General features: G+C 38.2%; 1 protein-coding gene across 1 annotated transcript; it reads right to left on the bottom strand.

Annotated features, from left to right (window-relative positions):
• Positions 1–400: 400 nt before the first annotated feature.
• Positions 401–16,970, bottom strand: C1H21orf91 (chromosome 1 C21orf91 homolog). Its single transcript, XM_035315424.1, has 5 exons — positions 16,834–16,970; positions 16,439–16,569; positions 4,980–5,516; positions 1,754–1,816; positions 401–1,300 (listed from the first exon to the last, which is right to left on the bottom strand). The coding sequence occupies exons 2-5, from the start codon at positions 16,560–16,562 to the stop codon at positions 1,140–1,142; spliced, it is 885 nt and encodes a 294-aa protein (XP_035171315.1). The 5' UTR covers positions 16,563–16,569; positions 16,834–16,970; the 3' UTR covers positions 401–1,139.
• Between the last annotated feature and the right edge of the window lie 1,901 nt (positions 16,971–18,871).

Genomic DNA, 18,871 nt, shown 5'->3' on the forward strand with positions numbered 1-18,871 from the left:
AAGCTAAAGTTAAACTTAAAGTTTAACCAAATCTAAACCTTTCTTCCCGCTAAACATTCCCTGCTTTCACTTGAAGTCATTAAAGTCAGAAAGCACAAAGACTACATTTGGGGAAGTCCCCTCCATCCCTGATTTTTTCAGGGTAACTCTCTAACTTTCTTTTATACAAATATAACTGTCTTTTCAGCAAAGATTAACTTGAATTTTTCAGTATGATTAACTGATACAAGTTATAAAACAGAAGAGTATCTAATCACACATGCATCCAACTTTATAGAAAACACAACACGGTTTTGTAGTATTACAAATTTATTTAGTTTCTTTGAAGTCATTTTTTCAGCATTGAAAATTTCACACATACAAAAACAACTTTTATGTATTAAATCCAAAGTATGGATTATTTTTTAAACAGAAGTGCTGTGCTTTTTCTTTTTTAAACATCTCATGAACTAAATTCTTCACTTATAAATTTGATAAAAATAAGTGATGCACATGTGAAATTCATGTGAATTAACATGTGAAATTCATCTCTTTGGGAAACAAGATTTTTTTTAAAAAATTGTATCATGAAAGATACTGACCTGAAAAAGGATAAACAATCATACACAAGGCATAAACATTACACAGAGTAATTCAGACATTTTATAAAGAGATCTGGAAAAGTACCTAAAATAGTAATATTTAGTATAAAATTTCAATAATAAAATATTGCTCGTAATAAATAAGAAAAAGTGTTTCATTAATACTGTTCTTCCCTTAAAGCTCTCTTGGATGTAACATGATCAGATCTGATCAAAACTCATTTTTTTTCTCTGTATAAAGTAGGCAGATTTACAGGCTTCAGGTCATCCCTTGTTAGAAAACAATTTTATTATCAACAAAACAAAATTCAGTTCAAGGCTCATGTGTCATTATGGGAAAAAAAATCCAGAGTGGGAATAAGCCTTATTACAGTGACTTTAATACCTATGATATTTGCCTATTTTTTTAAAAACCAAAGTGGAATAAGACTTCTTATGGATTAGGAATGCAAAGAGCAAGCTGCCCAAGTTTCCTTGAAAGCTTCTAAATATTTGTGTAGCAGTTATCAAAGCCATCAGGGAAAGTTAGCTATACAGGGAATACGAGTTGTATCCCCATTATATGGGGACATTTGTTTTCATTCCTGCACGACCCATTTGTAGACACGGCAATTTAGAGTAGTTCTTCAGCAGCTGCTCAATAGCAATGTGACGGACATTCAGTTCTGAGGCCAAAGAGTCCTTTTCTTGGACTTGCTGCGTCAGCTCCTCAAACACATCTGCAAAAACATTATCAGGTTAATGCACTTGGTCACTCGACTTTTATAGGGATAACAAACAATAGTGAACATTACTATTAAAAAGGCACAGATATAAGTGGCTCACTCACAAGAACACTGTTTAGTTCCAGCACAGGTCTAAACAGGATCTCCAGTTTTGTTTTAGGTGACCCAAGTCAAGGTGGAACAATTTGCAACTTGAAATGAAGTTGAATCCAGTGCAAAAAATACATATATAACAAAAATACACATTAAGTGCAAATCTGTTTCACCCAGTAAGGTTACATAATAAAAGCACACAGAAGCTTCTTGCTTTATGTAGGAATTAGATGTAAAGAGATCTCAATTCCAAACTTAACTGATAGCAAAGCCATTACAAATTCTTTTTAAACAAGATTTTATTTACCACAAATCAGCACAAAGACAAAACAAAGAGTACTGAAAAATTCTCACCCTGGATTTCCTTGAGAAGTTTTTCATTAAGTTGCTTTAACTCTCCAGGAGTCATCATATTCACTGTAAGAAAAAAATCCGTTATCACTTCCAAAGTAACATAAGCACCTCTAAACAGATTGCCATTTTATCAAACTGTTTTTAGTTGCTTTCAAGTGATCAGCAGGTGTGTGACAGTAAATTAGAGGCCACATTGTTTATTAGCAATTTTGGAAAGTGTGAAAATTCTCTTAGGCTGACATAGACAAGTATCTATTCCATAGGAAAGCCCCTTCCTTGGCATCAAGAAGATGCAAGCTCAAGCCCTCAAAATACCTGTGTCTAGAATCAGAATTACTTGTCCCCTTTTAACACTTCTTGGACTTAAGTTCTGACAGCAAAACATGTTTTCCACAGTGCTACTCGTACAAGTACATCTGTTTAATTTCAGGCAAGTGGACAATACTGAAGAGAGTCTTGCTACATTTGCAAGCCCTTAGAAAATTGCTTCTGAACAGACTTTTCAGCATGCAGCTACATCTGTTACCTATAGTTTTGTGCCTTATGCATATAGAAATTCTGTATACAGTTTCCATACAGTAACTCAGTGATAAACAATGAAAAAAACCTAGGTTTGATACAAGCAGAGACCAACATATAAAAAGCTTACTTCTCACTTTCTTCTGTTACATTCCTAGTGAGAACTAAAAGACCCTCTGCATCATTCAAAACTCCTCCTATATACAAGACTATTCCAAGACATGCACACTGCTCATCCTCAGAGAAAGTGCATATTAAACCTCAAAAGAGGGAATTTTGAAAGTATTCTACACAGATCTTAATCAACAGTAGCAAGCAAGAAAGCAGAGGCCTCCTTCCTAGAAATTCCTCAACCCAGGTGTGGTGGGCAGAGCTTGGTGCCACATCTACTGCGGAAATGCCCCAGGGCAGGATGGTAAAAACTGACAAGCCTGGCCACCACAGGAGGAAACAAACTTTAAGACTGTAAATCCTACCCCTGAGTGCTGCAGCTTAGCAAAGCTCACTGCACACCTCAGGGCAGGGACCATACTGTAATCACACAGCTTTTGTTCAGGGATTTTTGAATGCCAGAAGTTTCTGTATTGTTAATTTTAAAACATAAGTTCTGATGAGGCTGATTTTTATTTACTCAAAATACTATTCTGTTATGCTAGGCCTTCTCTTTCAATCTTTCTCACATCTTGCAATTATGGGTTATTAACTTTCTCTTGTTACTGCCAAACTAAAGAAGTTGGCAACAGCTAAGATAGCCTGCTTGTGGCTCAAGACATAAGGCCACTTAACAGAGGAACAGATCCACCTGTCTCCTTCAACAGCTGATTACAGCAGTGCTTCTCCTAACCTTCAGCTCAATAGAACAGATTTTCTCACAAATCACCATATTTTAAGTTAACACCTTTTAAGTCCCATGAAAGGTCTGATCAGATTTAATATGGCAATTAATAATTTAAAAGGAACAAAAAAAAAAAATCAGTAAGTCTTTCCTTCTTTCTATACCCAGCGGTAGGAAGTCACTTTCTATTTCATTATTTTCATCAACATTTCATTAGCTGCAACAGGTAGGCAGGTTCACACATTTCCCACCTCTTTGAGTATATCAGGACAGGTCTGTGTTTTGTCAAATAATTCTGATACTGGAATAGAATTATAAATTTAAATAAGTTTTTTTTATGCACAGCTGAGGAAATGTAAAAAAAAAAAAATAAATATATCGACCAAGATATTTTCAGTTACATTAGCAACATTTTTTTTTTTTTTTTAATAATAGAATGTTATGCTGTTACAGTGCTGGTGCTGCAACAAGACTGGACCTTAATTTTGGCATAGAAAGGTCCTACTAGATTTTTCTCTAAAATAAACTTTACATAAGCACAAAGTTTCCAAATGAATAACTTATAAGGCAGAAAAGATAAGTTATGTTAAAATTAATTACTTAAAACACAAAACAGAAATGCCTTAAAAGTATATGATGCAGTCATAGCAGATTAGAAAAAAAAAAACGTTATTGTGCTCAAAGAGTTTTATATTTCTCTGTCCCAAGATCAGAGAGATAAATTCAAAGTGACTAACTTCAGATAGATAACTCCATAAACCAGGTCAAGCTTTCATAATTCCTCTGTTAAATGCTGTCCTGATTTATTTAATTCCAATTTATGACTCCAGAGGACAGGTGGTCAAACATCATACAGCAGTTAAAATTGTTTTGTAAAGAATGACAAATAACCAAACTTTACAAGGACAAGTTCTGTTAGTTTATTAAAAATGGGAGTCTAAAGAAACCAATTCCAAATTTTACAGCACTACTTTCTCTCACTCTCTTCTGCCATTCCAAATTCTATTGTTGCCTTTTTTTCTATTATCTAAATTTTCCACTGAACGTTTTGCTAGCTTTATCATCTTCCTTCTCGGGTCTTTTGAAATTCAGAAACACTCTCTGATTACTTCCCTCATTTACAAAAGTAAGAGTCAATGTATCCTAGTTTAGGACCAAGAACTGTTCTAAAAGCATCAAGGTAACTGCACAGATCTCTAGGAACTTGCACTTGACTCATCTTATGTAACTTGATTCCAAAGACTACAGTAACCTAGATGTATGTCTGAAGACTCTTCCAGTGACCTTCTTCTGAAATAACAGGAAAACTTTTCTCTTATGCACAACAAGCAGAAGAGAAAAAAATCTAGAAGTGTACATGGAGAGTCTGCTGCTATTAAGCAAGTTTAATTCTGTATGTTGCTTCACAAGTTTGCTCTGCTACTTCATCTCTAGTTTCCTCTATTATTTAAGGCAGCTCTGTCCAAAAGGTAACTCAAGACACTATTGATGTTCAACAATATGGCTGCTTTCAGGAGTTTAATAGCCTGTACAAGCGGGAGTGTGACTGTCATGACTGATGTAGTAAAGACTGACTGCAGTCAACTGTATCCTTTCTTTAAAACATAAATTAGACAGGCCGTGTATCACTTTGGCGTATAACTATCAGGAAAGTTAAAAAACGAAGAAAAATAACAAAAAAACTCTCCACCCACAAATACTATCTACTTAACTACATAACCACATTTTCCTACAGATTTTACAGTAATTCTAAACTGTTAAAAGATGCATTTCTGGCTGTGAATTAATGCCCTGTGGTAACATATAGAGGTCAAGAGATTTCAGAAGGTGCCCCCCGCTTGTGAGGCTACATGTAAATAGATATATACTTACATTCTTCCCTGCTGTAATGAGGATGCCTGTGATGAGGAATACCAGTGTGTGAATCACTTTCAGCTTTTTCAGGTTTCTGGGCTTGGCTGTGATTAGACCACAAAACACTGTTGCAGCAGAATGTAGCACCTGTTTCTTGTAACATACCAAGTCTGAAATCAGAGGATTCTCTTTGTTCCAAAAGACTTTGTGAGCAGCTTGAGATGTTTCCAGAATTTCCATCTATCCATTTTGCAGAGTATCTAGGTACTGGGGAGTCAAACTGTGGGAGTAATTTTCTATCAGTCTGATGTCTGAAGTTAAAAAATGGGTGTTGGGATGGTTTTGAGCTTTCAGTATCTGAGTCTAAATCCTTGTTTTGTGCATACTGTATGATCCAGTTAATTTTTTTGCTCAAGATATTTTTTACTTCTGCGTATGTACTTTTAGAGAGCTTTGACCGTGGACAGTCTTGATTTGCTATTAAGTGGAATTTTTCAAAGCAGTCTCTGTGGCCCCTTAAAGATCTTGTATGTAGAAGATCCGACTTTGGTACTCCTGTAAAGACAATAAAACGGAGTTCATACTGTTTATTCAAACTAATTTTTCAAAACCTTTATTCACAAGCAACCAATAAAATAAAATATTAAGTGATGCTTTCATATTAATAGTCCCATAATTGAAGTAAATCTGGTACTTGATGATAACCTAAATGATCTGAAATCCCACCCAGTCTCAAATCCTTCACACTAGTAATCTCTAGTGCAGGACTTGGTACTCACAGGTCACCTCCATGTGCCTCTTACATGATAAGAGATGAAGCAAGCTGCCAGGCGCATACATAGTGGATGAAAGCTATGCAGACGTTTATAATTTGTCCTAACTAATTCTAACTATGTATCAGACATTTCCACTGAACAATACTGAAGAGCATTCAGATAACAGCCATTCATGCACTCGTCTTCTATGTATAATGTTTTGAGCCATCTGGTTCACAGACACTGCAGTGTCCAGGTTTGTCTCGAGTGCTGAAGCATAATTCAGACTTCGGTCAGTTTATTATTTTGCATTAGTACAAGCCTGTAGCCTAGCTTGAGAATTGAGTTCTAGCACTGTTGATGTTTGCCAACATGAAACTGCCTTGAAATTAATTCCATGTAACATGGATGCTTGTTCTCTTCTTGTCCTCCTTCAAAGACTATTCAAATAGCTACAGCAGGTAATTTACTCAAACCTCAAAGTAACTGATAGTGATTGACATGTTAAAAAGGAACACAATCTGTGAAGATCAACAGTTGTTAAGACAGATGGCATGAGAAATTACTATTTCATAAAGTGAACAGTACTCCACTATAAAATAACTTTCTGGAGCTTCAGTGGATACTTATTTTTGTTCAGATTTACCTATACATTAGATTCAGTATCCAAGTTCAGAATACTGAGCAGTCTGGCTTATCTCACTCAGTATGCTACCTGGGAGGTTCCCAATATGAACAAAAAAATTATGTAACACTATTACATCCCTGATTACAAACAACAAAAAAGCATTTCTGAGAACCACTAGTTGAAAATGCCCAATGCTTACTGAAGTCAACAAAGTTAAGATTCTTAATATTAACAAAGCCAAGCACTTTATTTTGAATCTCTCAAGTACTGGTAACTGATGTTCCATATTTGAGAGTTAAAACATGGAGATGAGCCATTACAATTTTTCTTTATTTTCTACTCTGTAGACATCCATGAAACTTGGGAACGTTACTGTTCTGGCCATGTTCATAAGAGTGTACATGCAATTTATAGGTCAAAATGACAAGAGTGTACAATGAAAGATGATGAGAGTGGAATTTATTTTGTGCTCAGCAGCAGAGGATAAGGGTAAAGTCATGAAAACAGATATTCCTTCTGTCCAGGAACTAAGTATTGAAGCAAACAACAACAACAACAACAAAAAAAAAACAAATCCTAGCCAGAGGCAGTTTTCAAGAAGGAAACAAAATACAGGTGTCATCCCCATAGCTCTGAAGTCAAGATTCTCACCCAGCACCTCAAAAATCTTTCAACCTCTTTCAGCAAATAAACATCCACTAATCCACTGACTTTTCTTAAACTCTAAATGATCTATCTGCTTGCAATGACTATTTTCCTCTCTCTCCCTCCAGAGATTTTAAAATAATAGCCACAAAAACAAAACAACAAAACATTTCTAGTGAAAAAAAGGAAAGGCAAGTCATTTATCTTAAGAAATTATCGGTATGATTAGAGCAAATCTGTTTAACTCAGGTAGTATCATTTAAATTAAATCATTAAGCCACGAAGAAACAGAAAACAGCGTCAATTGAAGTTTTAAGACAGTCATATTTCAAACCCTACAAAAAACTAAATATATTTTGTTCAATGATCTTTGCTTTACCCAAGTGATTCTTCGTTCTTTTTTTTTGGTTTGTTTTAAACTTACAGAAAACTTCAACAGATTGGAAGGAAAAAAAAAGTCTTCTACAATTTTCCATACAGTAGCTCTCAGGAACCCACCTCACAATTTCATTGTAAGATGAATGAATGAAGCCAATGTCTTCTAGTGATAGGATAGAGAAATCCCATCTAAAGTAAATACCTGAAGATTTGGTGAAAAAGACAGAAGGGAACCACAGAAAGCACAATTAAGGATGTCTGGGGCAAATACAGTTTTACATGGACTGATCTAGCTCCTGGCTCTTAACAGGTTCTACCATCTGCTTTACTTCTTCCCTTCTTCCAGGCCACTATCCCCCCAAAACTGGGAGAAGAACTACAACACCCCTCTGTTTTTTTCAATTAAAAATACAAGAACAGAGTCTTACAAATTCAGGGAAATACTCCCAGCACTAGCTCCTGAGGCATGGCCTCTTGCACTTAGCTTCTCTGTCTGGCATGGCTATAGAAGCAGGTCAGGCTACACTTCCTCATATATACATACTATCACTTCTGAGGCAATCACAAAAGAAACGCACAAATCACAGAATATTACAGATTCACTTAAAATAATTCTAAAAAAAAAAAAAACAAAACAAAAAACAAAAATCTGAGGCTTTCTGTTTTTTTTTATTTTTTTTATTTCTATTAGAGTTGCACATTACTTGTCCTGAAACAAGTTCTAACCAGCATTAGAGCAAACAAGTTTATAGATGTTGTTATGTAAAATGCTTTCTTTGATTTTGGGGCATTAAGATTTACACACTAAATGGTAGATGTTTGAAAATAAACTAGTAAGTACTAATAACTGATTGACAGACTATGTTATCTTCTTTTTACAAAGCAGCAGAAATGCAAATAAGAAACAGAAGTACAATGAAGAATCATTCTAAAAGAATACTAAATATTTTTTAAAATTGGATATCGAGTACACAAAACTGCATACACACTCAGTCAAGCACAGGTAACAACCTCGAGCTCCCATATAAAATTTTTGAAACCAAATACATGTGAGCGCTATAGTCTTAAAATATTTTACTAGGCTGCTAATGATATAGAAGTATCAAAAGCTTCTCTGTAAGTGTTCTGGAAAATAAATTCAGATATGAAACACATTTAAATAAATTATGTGTACTACACAGAATTGTCATGTATTGGTCTAAGAAGCCCTATCCTGATAATTTTTTAATACAACACTCCAAATACATTAATTCAGAGGTTGACCCTTCAGAAGACAAAAGCAGAGAATCCCAGCCTGGATTAGGTGCAGACAAACCCCAGAAAATTCTACTAGAAAGAGTATAGGAAATCCTAGAGTAGAGATGTAGCTGGCTAAGGGACACAGATCGGGTTCCAAAGCTCACACACTTCACCCTTGCTGCAGATGTTAAACAATTCCCTATTGCTGTGAATCTGGCTTTCAGCAAGATAGAAGACTATTGTATGAATAAAACAACAACATGAAGAAAAAAACCCACACCACTGAAAGGCTCAGCATTCTTTAATTGAACCATTTTCCAGGCATGACCTCTTCTTTCCCAGAGGGTGTGAGACTACTCAAAATAGAAACACACAATTATCAGTCATACAGAACAAGATAAAGTGCAGCATGGCTTTATGAAGCCCCATCTGATTTTTATGTCTCTGACATGAACTTAAAGCAATTTAAGTCTTTCTTACTGCTAAGTTTATCTTCCAGAAGAGTTTCGAGCATCGTTAACTTTCCCACTCCAGAGGCATGCTGCTCAAAGAAATGAACTTTTCAGAATGAAGTAATAACAGTTGCTAATTTCAGGCACACCTATTACAGAATAAAAAAACATTCCTTTAAAAGTTTATGTTTTGCTATTTATAAGCCACAGGATACTAGCCATAACAGCAATATTTCTGAACATAGGGCCAGTTATTACAAAAGCTTCCAATCTACAAGAATGAAAAACCTATCCCACATCAGAATTTACAACCACCCCCTTCTCTTACCCTACCCTAGAGTTCTATCTATATACTCTTCAATAAAATGAGGAATGGAAAACATACAAAAGTGGTTTGGAAGTGGTCTTCAGGCTAACAGAATTGCTTCAGCTTTCACAAACCTGGTGTGAATTTCTATGTTAACAAACATACACAAAAACCATCCTCTCCGCTGTACTAAGGTGACAATCCCTTCCCATTCAGAGGATGTGCATAACATCTTCCACTACCATTTTAGAATTTTATCCCAAGATCTGAGGATTCGCAGTAGCTGTTGTACCAGCACAAACTAGCAATAACCTACCAGAATTACAGTAACTAAGAGTACTTTGCTTTGACATAAGTCCTTCTGTTCAGGGCAATACCATCAGCTTTATGAGGCAGAAAAGATGCTTATTTCTTTTTGGTAAGAAGTAATACTCCATATTTTTCTTCATCACCACTTTAGAAAAATCTACCACCTGGTAAACTGACATGGATTAAATGACACAAAGATGATTGAGTTTTAGAGAACAAACTACTTTATTTAACACTATGAACACAGAGACAAATAAAGTAAGACTTCTGTACTTCACAACAAGTAATACCACAGTGTGGATTGTGACTAATGTCTATCAGTCAGTTCTGTGGATTTTCACAGGATGCACTGGCTTTGACTTCCTGAAACATTCCAGTTACTGCTCTCCCCAGCTGTGACTACACAGTACTGCTCTTGAAACACCAATGCTTTTACCGGCCTCTGAAACAGCCCCTGAACAACTGCTTATCTCCGTTGAAAACATTAAGATCAGACAAGCTCAATTTTGATTTTATCTTGTGTGCAGGACTGGGACACGCGACACGGAAGGAAATGCTTCCCAAATGTTGCTTGATGGACATAAATGTTTGTGTCCATCCACTAGTCAGATCACTCAGACACCTCTTCAAAATACATTAAATATAACCATCCCATGGTGAACTGTGACAGCAAGTCATTCCAGCAAGACATTCCCTATAAGCTGCTATCTAGGAAGAGATTTTTCTACTGTATGAGATGAGCTGATGCATTCTGCTGAGAACTTTACTACAGAAACTACTGTGTCAGAGATGCCTCACTTAATAAGAGAAATCTACTAAGCTGACCTAGAAGAGAATGGAAACCATGACACAGTATTTCTGTATTCAGGATGATGCCAGGGTAAATAACATTATCTGCTCAAATTACTTGTTTGCATGTACAAACTTCCCTAACTTAGAGTTCAAAAATGTAGTTTTAGAACTAGCCACACAGCTCTATTTACTCAGCAGTACTTATATGGCACTCAGAGGATTAAGAACAGCATCTCCAGCTATGTTTGAACTTGAACTCACAGCTAAGAGGTTTACTGGAAGCTGCAGCTAGTTCCACAAGTCCTTTCAAGTTGCAGAAATGAGTCATGCCCCTGGACCGCAAATGCTACCTTAAAACAAGTTTTCATCCGTCTACCCTAAAGGACAAAGATGATGAAATTTTTTAGCTTTTGTTGCCAGAATAACGAGTTCTGTTATTTTATTAGCATAAAAAAGATGCATTTTAGAACAGGATGAAAGTAAGACAGCAGTTTCCAATCCTCTCAGCTACATCTTATAACCTAATTTATTTCAGTAAGATATTCGTCAATACAGCATAAGAGGGGGAAAAAAATGTGAATTTTGAGTACTTGCAACTTTTAAGAACAAAACCACATTTTTCAAAGATGAACACTGAGAACGAAGAATGAGGATATTACACAAGATTTTATAGACCTTAACATACAAAAAAGCTAAGACACATCTATTTATAGCACCTTTGCCTCAATCTTGAGACTAGAATGCACTAAATCTTATGCTGAAATTGCTTAAAATGCTGCAAGTCTCTCCACACTTTAAAGGATCATGGAAACATAACTATACTTAACATTAACCAATGTAACTACTGGGTTATCTAGTCCCTACATCCTCTTTCACGTTAGAAGGCCTGCAATACAGATTTTGGCTTCAAATCCTGTCATTTACAATTCAGCTGTTTTTCACCTCTAAACACAAGAGGAAGCAAGGTGGTTTGCTTGTCAGTTAGTATTCTCCAAGATGTTATCATAGTCAGCAGCAACAGATAACCAAAACAGTACATAAAAATCTCAAACAGATTTTTCCCATCCATTATAGTTTCATTTCTCTTACAAACCCCAAACTGACACTTTTTAAACAATTCTGCCTTATGACATGATAGCATAGAACAGGATAAATATACCATTTATGATAAATAATAATCACAGTTTAGCTTTCATTACAAACTTTGAAACTTTCACAGCCGAGTGCAGTGTCTGCACGAACACATTCAGTTATTAAGCTTCCAAAGCTGGGATTTCCCCAAACATTGTTCAGAGGGCCACAGAGCGTGCATCAATGAGGGACATATCTGTGTTGCACAACATGTTACCATGCAGAGGTATCTAAAGAACCCCGAGCAGCCCCGCAGGCAGCACGACTGCCCAGCACTCCAGCCACCTCTCCATGCTCTGCGAAATGTGGACTAGATGGCTACATTCTTCCAGCAGGAAGAGCACAGCACAAACAAGTATTGTCATGTGGAAACCTGGAAACAGACACTCCTGCAATTGGCATCTCAAAGCAGATTGTAGGGACACCATTACCAGGTCTTTTTGTTTATATGTATATACAAACATAAGACATAAGTGTATGTGTGTATTTCACCACCATTATCCAGTCTCCAGTTCTAACTTCAGATCTGTTGTTAGCATTATATATTTACTATCATGGTCCACTTAATCACTTTCACATGCTACAATGAAATGGTTCTTGAGAAGAAACTGGTCTCAAAGTGAGATACAACACATCATTTCCTGGCTTATGCAATCTACTTACACATGAATTTAAAACATTTCCTATTTCAATGGTTGATTACTACTGTCACACCTACTCAGAAAGACAAAACAATACACAACAACCCCCGTCATTCACTTTGCCTGTACAGGGCATACAGAAGCCAACATCCAATTCCAGCAGACCCGCACCTCCTGTATATTCTAAATTCTATCTACAACTTTAAAACTGCTGTACAGAACCAGCTTTGTTTCCCAGAGCATTGGCTTTGTGTATCTTAATTTCTAAGTAATCATGTTAGTATCCTAACATGCTAAGTAACCTGATAATCATCCTTCTGGCTGGTTTGGGAATAAATGAGGTATTTACACGTACTTTAATCCATTCAATTACCCTGAGCATGAATCCTCAAAATAAATGAGCTGAAAGGGCAAGAACAACAGACAGAAACACTGTCCTTATGTGTTGTGTCCCCCCCCCTTAGACTGAAGAACAGCAAAAGCATTGCTAAACTCTTCTCTACAGCAATCTCTCCCTGTTCCTCAAGAAAAGCTGATGACATGTAATAGGAGATGGTTTAAACTACATTTTGGCTTTCTGTTTATTCTGCATACCTGTTCTCCCTTTTCTCCATATTTTGCTAACAATCTTTCAGTTAACTTTAGAGAAACAGGTCCTACAGCCCATACACACCCCTCCTGAATAAATTCAGTGACAGACATCACAGCTGAACTCCAAGCTGCAATCAAACCAATAGTTTGTGTGAATTAACTATACATAGTAAGAATCACCAGGTCTTAGGCTAAGCTATCGTTTTATTTCATTTAAGCATCATAAATCTAGTATTCAAAACCAATTTATTACAGAGACAATATTTCTGATCAAAACCCAGAATTTTCATGGCAACATAACTAGCTTTTCTTGTTCAGTAACTCAATGATTACTTAGATAATGCAGACCACAGACTAAGCTTTCTGTACAAGGGTCTGTAAAAAAGGACCGGAAAAAGAACTTGAATGTTTATTTCAATTATGCATCATTACTAAGCTATTGTCCAACCATAATAAAGGTTACAAAAACCACAAAGCATCAGGAAAGTAAAGGCTGAGACACATCACAGTACTGATTCAGGAGGAAGCCTGTTCAGTCATTACACACAGGGGTGTTCTCAGATTTTTCTCTAAATACTCATCTTACTTAACCAGGACAATCAAGGACATCACCATCTACACACAAACTTTTACAGCTTTTACTCACAGATGTGCAAAAACACAAAGATTTACACCAGTAGCTATCTATAATGTACAGCTACGTACTATATTTGTTTTGGAGACTTTGCAATGTATTGTACAATATACTTTGTTTACATACCTTTGAGAAAGTCTGCTTCAGATGGGGTTCAGGCAGCTAAGTTTTGGCTTAGGTTCATTTCATGTACCTGGATTTACCACAGACAGGTTTAAGGAACCAGATGCTAGCAGGAAGGGAAAAAAGTTTTTTCCTCATTGGTTTCATTAAAGCACTAGAAAACTAAATCCTTTTGAACTAGGAAATTGGGGTAACTACTTACAGAATTTCATACACAGAAGTTACCACAGGCTGCTGCAAACAGCAGGAATACTTCAAGTCCTGCAAGATCCTTTGATGCACACCAATACGAAAAAGGAGCAAACCTTAAGCAGTGTCTTAGCTGTTGCAGGAATGTGAAATAGCCTGTTTCACTTCCTGAATCAGTTAAAAACATACCTGAACAAAAAAAACTTAAGCATGTGTTTTGATTTCCTGTATTTTTAAATATGATTTCAAATAAAAAGTATTAGCAAGAATGACATTTTTATGTGGGATAGATAGCATATTTACAGAGTTGACACAACTTACAGCTGATTCTGCGCAACAAGTTGTTACGTGAAGTTTGTTGGGATATAAGCAGTAAGGGGGTATGAAAACATACAGTATACCACTCAGAGTTACTGTGAATTATCTGTTTCATTCCCTACCCAGAGCTCTCAAAAGACTGCTCTTCTGGATACATATAAATCATTGTCTTTGTTATACAAAAATACAGGAGATTAATGTAACAGATGTGCCAGAAGTAGGAGGAATGTGACCTTGGATACGGTAAAGAACTGGCTCATACAGTGGTTCAGCTAAGAATTCTTTTAAAGATTCTTTCTAAAGTCACTTACACAACCTCTGCTGATCTTAAGCCTCCTCTCCCTATAACAGTTACAGTACATCTTTTCAAAGAAGAGCACATAAAACAGAATATCAGAAATTGAGGTATTTTGATGCCGCAGTGACCAAGATATTAATACATTTCTTTAACTATGCAAAATAAGAAATTAAGAACCTAATGGCCTCAATTTCAGGTGAGCTTTCATCAGTATTCTGTTCAACTTGTCTTTTTTTTAAAAAAAAAATAAAAAAAAAATCTGGGAGATTATGCAGAGTACACTGCTGCACAGACTACATCTTCGCTATTATCAAGTCTATTTAGAATTCTGGAAAATAAATATAACGATCCCAGCCAAAAAACGCAGTCATTTTGTAAAGTAATATCCATTACAAGGAACTTTGACAAGTCCACATCTTTCAAGCAGAGCACAAATAACCACCAGCAATTTGTTTAATGCACTCTATTTTATTTATTTCACCACTTCCACTACAAAAATAGATTCTGAATGTAACTGGTTTACTTAATTCTAACAATGGCAACACATTTTTTCTAATTAAAAAATCTAGAGAAAGAAGCGTCCTAACTCTGCTGCAAACCTATCATTTGAGAACAGGAAGGAAATTAAAGCATACTGACATCTTGGTTTAGGTTAGACAGCTGCTCTGAGTTTTATATGATAAAGTGCAGATATCCAAGCGTGTCTCTTCTAAACAAAAGCAGGAAGATTACTACTCAAGCATGAAAACATTGTTCAGATTAAAATATATATCACCTCTACTAGTAAACGCCTTAAAGACTTTTTAAATTAAAACCCCAACTTTTAATTAAAAATAAAATACAGGGTCAATATTTGAAAGGAATTCCACTTTGCTAACACCTTTTTCAGGTTTCTGTGAGGTGAGAACAAAATGCTATTACTTATACGTACACACAAAGTAAGACGCACAATAGAAGCACTGTATTGAACACAAAGCTTACAGTCCCCTATGTTCCAGACAGTCTTATGCTTCTGTGTTTCAAAATAAGCAACCAGACCGCTCACTGGGCACAGTGCTTATATCTCACAGCATTCCCCCTCAAAAAGACTAGATCAGACTTCCAATGTACTCTCACATATATCAAACAAACCAAATCCTATTATCTGTCATCAAGAAATGAGACTATTCACATTATTGCTTTAAGATATTCAATTGCCTAGTACCAGTTTAGATTAGGTAGTCACACACACATACAGAACGGGCAAACACCACTTAAGGAGGAACAACTTACTTTGTTGTCCAAAAAATCAAGAGACAATGTTTATGCGTTAGAAGAAAAAAAACAAAAAAACAAAAAACAAACAAACAAAAAACTTATCTGACTTAAAAAACAGGAAATCTCTGTTCTAATCTGTTCATTCATGCCCAACAATTACTTCAGACGTGAAGACAAGGAGCAAGATAGGTAAATTTGTTGGGAAAATGAGGCTTCATGCTCTAGAAGCATACAAGTTTTACTCAATCCATACTGTTCTGTAGGCCAGCAACAACGCTTACAAGATCAGTTTTTTAAAAAGACCCAAAACTCCTCCTTTACAGTTTGCAAATTTTAAGGAGGTTCGACTATGAATCCAGTCTTTATCTTGCTGCGCGTATTACCACCTTATGAAAGCACGAAACAGACCTCTGAAAACACTGATCTGCTTCCAAGAACAATTTTGTTTTGAAATTTGCAGTGTAAGTTTTATATATAACCCCCTCCGATCACTGAGCAAAAGGTTTTGAGTAAAGGCAGCATACGCGCTCCTTTCCATCGGAACGGACCCCGGGGCTCAGCACCAGCAGGTAAAAGACCGCGGGGCTGCAGAGGCTGGTGATACGCGAGCACACCTTCACACCCAACGGGAACAGGGGCTCTGTTAGAAAGCCTAGAAAAACCACGGCGGCTGGAAACCTAACGAACCGGCTGGCTCAGCACGACAACTTCTGAACACGGCGGTGTCCCCACCACGAGCTTTACCCGGGCTACGCAGCCCCAGAGAGCCCCGTAGAGCACCACCCGTTACCTTCGATGTTGAGCTCGAAGCAGACGTGGCAGAAGGACAGCGTCTCCCTCTCGGTGCCCAGCTTGCAGACGCTGCACACGTTGTCATCGTCCAGGTCGATGCTGACGAACTGCTCCTCGTTCATCCTGACCCTGAGGGGGGCGACACGCGAGCCGTTAATAACGGCCACCGCGCGACCAACGGCCGCCACGCGCTCCAGCACAACCCCCCCGGGAGGCAGCGTCCCGGACAAGTTTCTTCCGCGCGGCCGCGGCGGGGCCGGGACCCCCACGGAGCGAGCCCCGAGCCCCGAGCCCGCAGCCCCCCGCCCCGCGTCCCCCCCGAGCTGAGCTGAGCTGAGCTGAGCTGAGCTGAGCTGAGCTCAGCCCAGCCCAGCCCAGCCCAGCCCACCTCACCGCCAAACTCCGGCGCCGCCACCCACCCGCTGCCGCTGCCGGCGCCCCGCTATTGTCCACCCCCACGGCGCCGCCCGCCGCTTCCGGACGACACCAAGGGCTCTGGCGGGACGGGGGGGAGAGGCGGGAGGAGGCGGCCGCCGCCCGGCCTCGGAGCGTCTGCACCGGCAGAGAGCGCCCCTGCCGACCGCCGCCGCTTGGGCTCGCCCAGGGCCTGTGTGTGTGTGTGAGTGTGTGTGTGCGAGTGTGTGTGTGTGCGGGCGGGGGGGGAGAGTGAGTGTGTGAGAGTGTGCGGGGAGTGTGTGGTGGTGTTTTTTTAACCTGATTCTAAGGAAAAAAAATAAAAAAATGGTCCCTGGGGGTTGATGTTGCTCTTGTGCCTATGGAGGGAGGGAGGGAGGGAGAAAGTTCCCTCACAACACGGTTAGGAGTTGTGGCAGGAGCGTGCAGGGGGCACGACCAGCGCTGGGGCCTCCCGTGTGCGTGCTGGGCATAGTGGGAAGCCCCACGGGCAGGCTGCACGTATTGGGGTGAAAAGTAAAACCACAGCAGTTCTGCTCGTGAAACCGGGGCTGGTGGCGCGTGTTTTCCCGAGAAGTTCCCCAGTGCGAGGAAATCACCCACAGCACGCTCCCGTGACGTCAAGTAGAGTTGTGTACCAAAGAGATGTGCAATCTTCCAGAATCTCCTCCCTCAAAACACATTTTCCTACAGCTTATTGTTTACAGCCTATTAGTCCTTTCACTCTATTTTCTCGGGGCACTTTTGCAATTCTATCAAAAAGAAACAAACAAACAACTCACTCTGTGTTAATACAATCCTCCACAGCTTTTAAGTAGTGTGTAGACTTTAGATTTGCTCCTGTGGGAGGGCAGCAGAACATATTTCATCCATGAGCTTCCGGAAATCTTCCTCCAATTGTTTTTCCCACTGCATGACGCTGGACTTGTGAGAGGGACGGTATTTCCCTTGGCTGCTTTCTTCATACACCTGAAGGGTGGCAAAGGAGCAGCAGCCTGGCTTAACTGCAGAAATAATATTCAGACAGAAAGAGATGTAGTAAGCCTGGAGCAGAGGGTTAAAAAAAAAAAAAAAAAAAAAAAAAAAAACTGGGCAGATGACGAGAAGGGATTATAGTATCTATAAATATATGTGTATTTTCTCCTCCAGAATCTGGTGTAAATCCAAAGACTATTGAGTTTTAACACCCCACTGCTACTGTGTATCAGCAGCTGTGAAATCCAATGGCGAAAAAGCCATGAATCTTGTTAACAAATGACATGTGGGAGACAGTATGGCTCTTGGCAATTGAACTGCTTTCCTTGTAAAAACAATAACTTTAAAATGTAGAGGTCGTTGCATTGAAAATAGTTAAAGGAAAAGTTTCAGGTGCAAGACTATGAAAACAAAACAAAACAAAAACCCTGAGCACCCTTAATTAGTGCCCATGATGTTGTTCGTATGTATGCATACCTATACATATTTCCTCCCAAGTCCTTTGCTTCCTCAGTGCACATTGCTCTATCTAGGAGTTTACTTATATCGGAAAATTACTTTAGTAACAAACAAACTGTGTCATCTCTCTCTCTCTTCCTCCTCCCTATTGAGATTGTGTTTACATTTTAGGGAGGCTTTGGCAGTAGGCATTTTTTAATAATTCCCACTGCTTCACCTTCCCCTAGCTGCTTGGTTGTGTTCCCACGCTATTTCCTCACCATGTTTCAGTCTTGATGAGATGACACAAGGGACTGGATAACTGATGTAAAAGAAAGAAAATTAATTCTAACTCAGATCGATTCACTGTTTTGTTTCACAGCACGGCCCTATAAGCAGTGGTGGAAAGGAAGCTGAAAGTAGTACTCTGCCCCCTGCATCATGAAGTCATGGCTTTGACTTCTTCGGTATCTTCATTCTAAAGAGCTAAAAATTAGAAATTAAGGCTTGTGTCAGTCTTTTGAGGGCATACTAGTTACATTTTCCTAAGTGAAGATATAGAAGTTCTAAAGTTATTTTTACTGAAAAATACAATGTCAAACAG

The sequence above is a fragment of the Oxyura jamaicensis genome, chromosome 1, assembly GCF_011077185.1.
Source record: "Oxyura jamaicensis isolate SHBP4307 breed ruddy duck chromosome 1, BPBGC_Ojam_1.0, whole genome shotgun sequence".
Lineage (NCBI taxonomy): Eukaryota > Metazoa > Chordata > Aves > Anseriformes > Anatidae > Oxyura > Oxyura jamaicensis.

Coding starts and splice junctions, on each gene's coding strand:
- C1H21orf91 (XM_035315424.1), bottom strand. CDS start 16,562: ATGAACGAGGAGCAGTTCGTCAGCATCGACCTGGACGATGACAACGTG. Junction 5,517..16,438: donor CTTCGAGCTCAACATCGAAG/GTAACGGGTGGT, acceptor TTGTCTTTACAG/GAGTACCAAAGTCGGATCTT. Junction 1,817..4,979: donor TCATTACAGCAGGGAAGAAT/GTAAGTATATAT, acceptor TTTTTCTTACAG/TGAATATGATGACTCCTGGA.